General features: G+C 41.9%; 1 protein-coding gene across 1 annotated transcript; it reads right to left on the reverse strand.

The window, feature by feature from the left end:
• Positions 1-127: 127 nt before the first annotated feature.
• On the reverse strand, positions 128-2,252 carry LOC109172223 (protein IWS1 homolog). The gene is made up of 2 exons (XM_019321371.1): positions 737-2,252; positions 128-684 (listed from the first exon to the last, which is right to left on the reverse strand). Exons 1-2 carry the CDS (start codon positions 2,250-2,252, stop codon positions 128-130), a joined length of 2,073 nt encoding a protein of 690 aa, XP_019176916.1.
• Between the last annotated feature and the right edge of the window lie 5,027 nt (positions 2,253-7,279).

The raw sequence follows: 7,279 nt of genomic DNA on the forward strand, positions 1-7,279 counted from the left end.
GCGTTAATAAGTGAGACAAGGACAAATAACTCAGACAAGTGACACGAGATGTGTAACAATGAGAGTTTCATATAAAGATAGTGAATATTACAAAAACTTTTTAAGAGGAGCAAAAAGGAAAGACATCTTACAATTCTAGAAGTTTTGACTTCTGTTGCTCGGCTTCCTCATGTTCACGAGTGTCCCTTTCCTTTTGTTGTTTGAGCATTCTGGTGAAGTCGATTTCCTCATTGATCCGTTTTCTGAAGATCTTAATAGGATTTGTCTTGACAAGATCTTCGTGTTTTCCTTTGATGTTCATACTTGTGTAATTGTTGTCGGCTTCACGAATATTTCTTCCTTCGACTATTCCAGCCTTCCACCACGAGATGAGTTCAAAATAATTCATTCCCGCTTTGTAACTTTTTTCGGACTCAGTATGCACTTTGAAAGCTGCATTGTAGATAACACCTTGCGGAGAGTTTTTGGTTACATTTGAGAGATCTTCGATAAGCTTCTTTACTCTCTCTCTTTCCTCTAATTCATGCTCTCTTCTTCTAACCTCTTCTTCATGTTTCGCCCATAGCTCTCTATTTTCTCTCTTGATCCTTTCGTTTTGGGTGCTTATATGATGTTGCCTTGTATGATTGTCCTTTGTCTTGAGCCAGACAGGAACGTTGTAACCCTCAAAACATTTTTCACTACCTTCTTCATAAGGTTTAAAATCTACAAAGTTTCCTATGCCATCCATAGTTACTTTGTTGTTCTTCATGAGTCTCTGTCTCAGGTTCGTCTTTTTCTCTCTTGGAGAGTCCAGTGAAAATATATTGAGCTTCAGAATCATAAGATTGACGAGGCTTGAGTGATCTGGGTTGGGATCGACCACGATTCGAATAGTATCTTGACTGTGAGGAATGGTGACCACGAGACTTTGATGGGGGATGCGACGACTTTGTGTTTCTTTGGCCAGAGTCTCTTGGTGTGTGAGAAGGAGAACGTCGTTCTTTTGGAGTTTCCCTCGGAGACCGTTCTCTCATGTTATCTCTCGGATGATCATCATCCTTATCCTTGTCGTCATTGTTTCTCTTTTCCCCCTTTTTGGCATCATCGGCACAAGTGGTAGGAGGAACATTGGAAGATTTATTCACTGCAATCAAGATGTCTTGGATATACCCGAGAATTTGAAGAGCATATTGTCCCAGCTGGTATGTGTTGTCCTGTGAAGTATCTATCTTTGTGCAAGCCAAATCAACACGCTCTTTGAGGCTAAAGTGTGAGTGTTTGAGTTCGTGTTGTTGTCGTGCAACTTTGTTGATGGTGGTATGAAAGTCATAGAGCTTCTTTGCCACTTTATCATTGAACTGTTGATCAGGTTGAGCTTGTGGAGGCGGTTGAGGCTGTTCTTGAGGTGGAGGCTGAGACTGAGTTTGGGCAGCCATCAAGAGGTCTACCTTCTTGGATAAGTCCTCCAATGCTTTCGTGTCCCTTTGCCGAAGAGTTAGATATTGCTGATGAATGGTTTCAGCTGCATGAACAGTTTCTCGCATGAGGTTCATGATAATCCGTGGGGACTCCGGGGATGAATCTTCTTCAACATTGGTTGGCGATGTGTCCATCTGTTCGTCTTGAGGTGGTGCTTCCTTTTTGCCACCACTTGCTGAGCTGAGAAGAATTGGTGAGGCGTCCATTTTTCCCTCACGCACAAGTGCTTCTTCACGCTTGATTGGAGTCTCGTCCATGGGTTGGATATGTGGAATTATTGCTCGAGACAAGTCTTCGGGATGAGCAGTTGAAATCTCTTTATCTTGTTGTGATGCTTCCTTCGTGTCATCACTGTCAGAGGGAAATTTTTCAAGAGGAGATCGTTGAGGAAAGGTGTCACAATCAGGACCAATCAAGAGGGGAGATTTGCTATCATAATTCGGGTCAGCCCGTTTATCTCTATCATTGCCCAAGTCATCATTGTCATCATTATCATCATCATCATCGTCATGCTCATCATCTGCATCTTCGACATCAGTATCGTCTTCATCTTCTTCATCACTTTCGTCTTCTTTGTCTGAGTCAATCTCTCGGCCATGCTCATCTTTCGAGCCACTTACGTTGCAGTTCGGATCATTCTGGTGTTCCTTCTCAAGAGTAGTTTTGATTTTTGATAGCAACAAGGCATATCGAAGTTGCTTCATCTCTTCTTCAAAGGCTGGATCCAATGGTGGCTTGTTGAGTTCAATGCAGATCGGAGCCTTCTCTTTTCCGAGAGTGCGATTAGTCATCTTGTAAGAGAACACTCGTCTTATTTTTTCAAGTGAAGTGCTTCATAGACATCTTCTGTGCCAATCCACTTTTGGGCAAACTTCTCTTCTTCTTGCATGGCTTCAAAGGTTTCAATGAATGTGTTCAAGGGGGTTGTGCGCCACTTTTGCCACTGCAAAACTCTATTATAATCACTCTTTATGGATTCACGAAGCACTTGATCTCTCGTTGGAGGTCGAACTGTTGCTTCGGGAACATGTGTTGATGTTTTCGGGATGGTAGGAGTTTCTACTGGTACAACAGCTGTCTCGTCTACCAACGTAGGTTCTTGTGTCAGAATTACCTGCTCTGCATTGGTAGGTTCTTGTGGCAGAGACAGAACTTCAATCAATGCATCAGTCACTTCTTTCGTCTTTGTTGGCGAACCAGGTTCTTGTGGAAGACTTAAGCGACTGGCCTCTATTTCCACAGCAGCAGGTTCTTGTGTCGATCCTTGAATATGTCGCTCTGCTGAAGTGGGTTCTTGTGGATGAAGGACTGGAGGAGAAATGTGACCAATATCTGGTTCTTGTCGTTTAGAAAATTTTTCTGGAGAAGCTTCCTTCGGTTGACCTTCCCCCTGAGAAGGTGCCTCTTTCGTTCTTTCTTCCCCTTGAGGGAGTACTTCTCTCGTTTCTGCTTCTCTCGATGTGGTATCTGCTTTCGGGGAGGGAGGTGTGACAGGCTTTGGTTTGACAGGAGAACGAAAACGTCCCTTTTTGCCGAGATTAGACAGAATCATGTTGTCTTCTTCAGATGAGTCTTTGACAATTACTGTTTTTGGCGGTGGAGGAGGTGGAGTGGAAGTTTTCTTTTCTTGAGGGGATTTTGGAGAGGTTGGTGTGGGTTGACTAACATCATTGCTTTTCGCTTTAACCCGAGATGAGCGTTTTTCTCTCTTTTGTCTTTTCGGCTTGGGTTGGTCATCTTCTGATGCTTTTGGCATCCTTGACTTTCGTTTGGCTTTAACCAACTCCAAGGCTTTATGTCTTTCATAACCGAATGGCTTCTGCTTCATGTGGCAAGCTTTTGGTCCTGGCCGAATTCCAGGTCGCAGGAGGACACCTTTGGTGACGAGTAAATGGCTGACCACGAAATCATATCCTAGCTTCTTTGGGATATCACCCGAACTCTTCCTGTTGTAGGTGATGGTGTGAACAAGGTTGTTGAAGATGATCTTCGACCAGTCAACCTTGTGTTCGTAGAGAAAGGCATGCAACATCTTAAGCTTCTCTTTTGTCACATCATCTGTTCCAGAGGTCTTGTGATCAACAACCTTGTTGAAGATGTCCACCGTAAATTCATAGTTGAGACGAAACCACTTCTTCTTCAAAGGCCATGTGATTTCAGTCTTCAAGGGTGCATTGTTGTTCTTGATGGATTCATAGAAATCATCTTGGTCGTAGTGGTAATAAGAAAGATTAGATTTGTATGATTCATCCCTCTGTGGAAATTCATACGTGGCTCGAATGTCCTCGGAGGTTATGACTACTTGATGGTTGTGAACTCTGGAGGTGATGGTTAGAGAATCGGAAGATACAGTTACGTTCATGTAAAACTGAGCAACATCAATAGGACACCATATGGTATAGAGATCAGTAATGAACCTGTACAGCCCAGATTCTGTGAGCAGACGGATGATGTTCTCGCCAAACCCTCGATCCAAGAGGTATTCAAGAAACCCGTGAGCATCCCACATGCTTCCTCCGACAATAAATGGAACTCTTGATTCAATGAAGCGTATGTCTTCAGTAGGAAAAGTAGGAATTTCCAGAGTAGTTAGGGTTTCTGATTCTGTATCGGAAGATGTAACATGTGACTTGTTCGCCATTGTGAGGTGTTTGAGAGAGTATAAGTTTGGCAGTCGTGTTTAGAGGTAGAGGATGAATGTAAAAGGTGAAGTATGGAAAGAATAAGGTTTATGTAGGGTTTCACATATTTCCGGGTATTCGAATACGGGTAACCCATTTTGAGATGGATGATTTTAATTTAAAATTTCAGCCGGTTCCTCTTCTTCATATGGCAACTGATCTGATTATGGGAGAGTGATAAGATCATGCGCAGATCAATTTTGATCATTCCATATTTAATGTGGAGAGAGAAAACCACTCAAGTATCTGTACGTGCATTAAATGCACGTCAATTCATCTGTCAGTCATAGTGGGGTAGTGGACCATTTTTCTCGGCCACACGATCCCCATGATGAATCATTTAAACGGTTTTGATGAGAGACAAAGGATGAGGCTTCTTAAACACGATTCAAAACCGAAAGTAGATAAACTTTTCATAATAGAAGATTTGTAAGACAAATAAAGTCAAACAAATCTCATACACAACATACAGGGGAGATTCATAGTCCGAGAGATTTATTACACGAAACAAACATGATAAGAATTGTCACTATCTCTCATGTGAAATTGGACGCGTGAACCTCTGCTCAATGCCGACCCTCTTCTTTCGAGCATTTTCCAAATACTCCTTCTTTCGAATCTCATGAGCAATACTTCTGCTATGATTGTTTCATGATCCGTCCCCATTGCATCTCTCGAGAGACCTCGTCTCTCCATGTCATCTAGTTCAGCCATGACTTTGGCTTTAGCACCAGCATACAGTGCTCGATATTTTTCTTCGTGCTTCAGTTGTAGCGCAAGTTGTACAAGTGAGTAAAATTCTGAAACATCTGGTGCCTTTCCAGAAGATGAACCCTTTACAAGTGAACTATTGGGTTTATGACGAGAGTCATCTTCGGACCCAGACAGACTCTTGGTTGTGAGAGCCATCTCTTTCCCTTTATCCATGAGGTTATGAAATGTGAAGAATGAGTCCATTATCCTCGAGAGGGTCCATTAAATAGAGTATCAATCGTCTCAAAAGTTGTGACCCGAATGACTTGTCATAAGCACGCTTAAGGGAATATGTTCATTTCCAAGAAAAATATGCGTGGTTCGAGATACGGTCATAGACGAAACAAGTAAAGTTTCGCCCATCACTTGAATAGATCCAGAATTAAACCCATGATTTTATTAAGCATAAAAACGAGAGAAACAGTTACATAAGTTAAGATACATAATCCGAATGATTAGTTTTTATTTATCTCGTTTGCCTTGACCCCAGACGGCTCAGCTTTCGGCTTTTTCAGATCAGCCCACATGCGTTTGTACCATTTTTCGGTACGCAGATAGTTGGAGCCCGAGGACGATTCAGGTTCTTCCTCCTTGGCCTTTGGCTCACTTTCGTGCTCTTCTTTCAGAAAATCCATGTAGTCCGAATTGTAGTATTTGCTAGGATCCTCAGGAGTTGTTTGTGGAGGAGCAATTCCTCTTGGAGGGTTTTCTTCTTCCTGAGGTCCTTCCCCAGGTTCCTCAACTATGTATGCAGCCATCTCATCATATTGATGAGATGAATCAGTATCAGAAAATATCTCAAGCGGAGCTTGCAGACTGTTGCCAGGATAGAGGTCTCCCTGTTCCTCCCGAACTTGTCTAGCAATGTCTCTCAATTTTTGAGAGTCACCTCTGGTAAAAGGCTTTTTGGGATACATGGTGAGGAAGGTGATGATGAAATTGTGAAGGATTCACTTCCTTTTATAGCCGTAATCTCATAACGTTTATGTGACTGTTACACAACTCTTTTAATGCTGCAATCAATGCCCATATATTTCTTCAAGGAGTAATCAATTCCAAGCAAGACTTTGACTGATTGTATTCAAAGAATTCATGATTTCGAGAACAGTAATGTCACTTCAATATCCATACGTTCTTGCCAGAAGATTTTTTATTGATTATTCTCACGAGAGATGTAGGAAAACCAAGTAAAGGATAATCAACCAAGGATAATTACTTCCACTTTAACCAATCAGTGTTGAATGCTTGATACGTGATATCTAATTATTATAATGTTTTCCAGATAATATATGTGTAATAAGTTCATCTTTGACCGGAGGAGGGTTATTCTGACAAATATAAACATAGTCAAAAAGAGTAATTAGAATTAACACGAAAATAAGAAATTTTATTGAATTACGAGAGAGAGAGAGAGAGAGAGAGAGAGAGAGAGAGAGAGAGAGAGAGAGAGAGAGAGAGAGAGAGAGAGAGAGAGAGAGAGAGAGAGTGCTCCAAGCCACAAAGGTACAACAAGCAACAACTAGAGAAAACGGTAGGGCACGTGAAGTTCCAGACGAGTCATCTCTTCGGTCATATCAGGCAGATTTGCCTTCTGCGCATATTCATCCAGCTCCTCCAGAGAGAGGGTGGGCACAGGTGATTGAATAGGTGACCGAGAGTGAACCAAAGTGAAATCTTCATAAGATTCCTCACTTGGTTGTGGAACTTCAGAGATAGTGTACCAATGAAAGGTGGGTGGGTTTGTTGAGTGCTTGTTGGCGCTTTTCAACACCATTATCCTTTCGTTGGCAAGCCGTTTGGCTTGTTCCAAATGGTATGCCTTCTTTACCCGAGATTCATTGACGATATTGTCTAGTATCTCTTTCTCTTTTCTGGTTGCAGTGTTGGGCATGGAGTATGTTACGTTGACCCTTTCGCCGTCTTCTTCCAGCTTAATGATAGTGGCATTTGGTAGACTGCTGGCTTCTTGGAGATGATGATCTAGGTGAGTGGCAATTCTCTCGGCCTCATCGATTTGTCCTTTGCCTTTATTCATCCCTACAAGCTTCTCTTTTCTAAGAACTGAGTGTGAGTAAAACTTATGAGGAAGAATACCAATTTATAGGTACAAAGTTAGCGTGTAGATCTTGTTAAAATATTTTAGACACTGACACCTCATTTCGTGTTAAAGACGTTATCAGAAGATAGACGAGAAATGAAACCGATTTATTAGAGAAGCACTTCATATTAGAGATAACAAAAGCACAGCTTATCCTTATGGCCCAATAAAATTATTTAGGCCTTCTTCTTCTTGCTGCTTGATGTGGATTTGAGAGGAGATGGCATCTTGGGAGGGGTGATTGAGGGTGAGTAGTCAAAGCTATCACTTCGTTCCAGCACGCTGT

This window comes from Ipomoea nil, unplaced genomic scaffold (genome assembly GCF_001879475.1).
Source record: "Ipomoea nil cultivar Tokyo-kokei standard unplaced genomic scaffold, Asagao_1.1 scaffold0415, whole genome shotgun sequence".
NCBI lineage: Eukaryota > Viridiplantae > Streptophyta > Magnoliopsida > Solanales > Convolvulaceae > Ipomoea > Ipomoea nil.

Coding starts and splice junctions, on each gene's coding strand:
- LOC109172223 (XM_019321371.1), bottom strand. CDS start 2,252: ATGACTAATCGCACTCTCGGAAAAGAGAAGGCTCCGATCTGCATTGAA. Junction 685..736: donor GACTCATGAAGAACAACAAA/GTAACTATGGAT, acceptor CTTATGAAGAAG/GTAGTGAAAAATGTTTTGAG.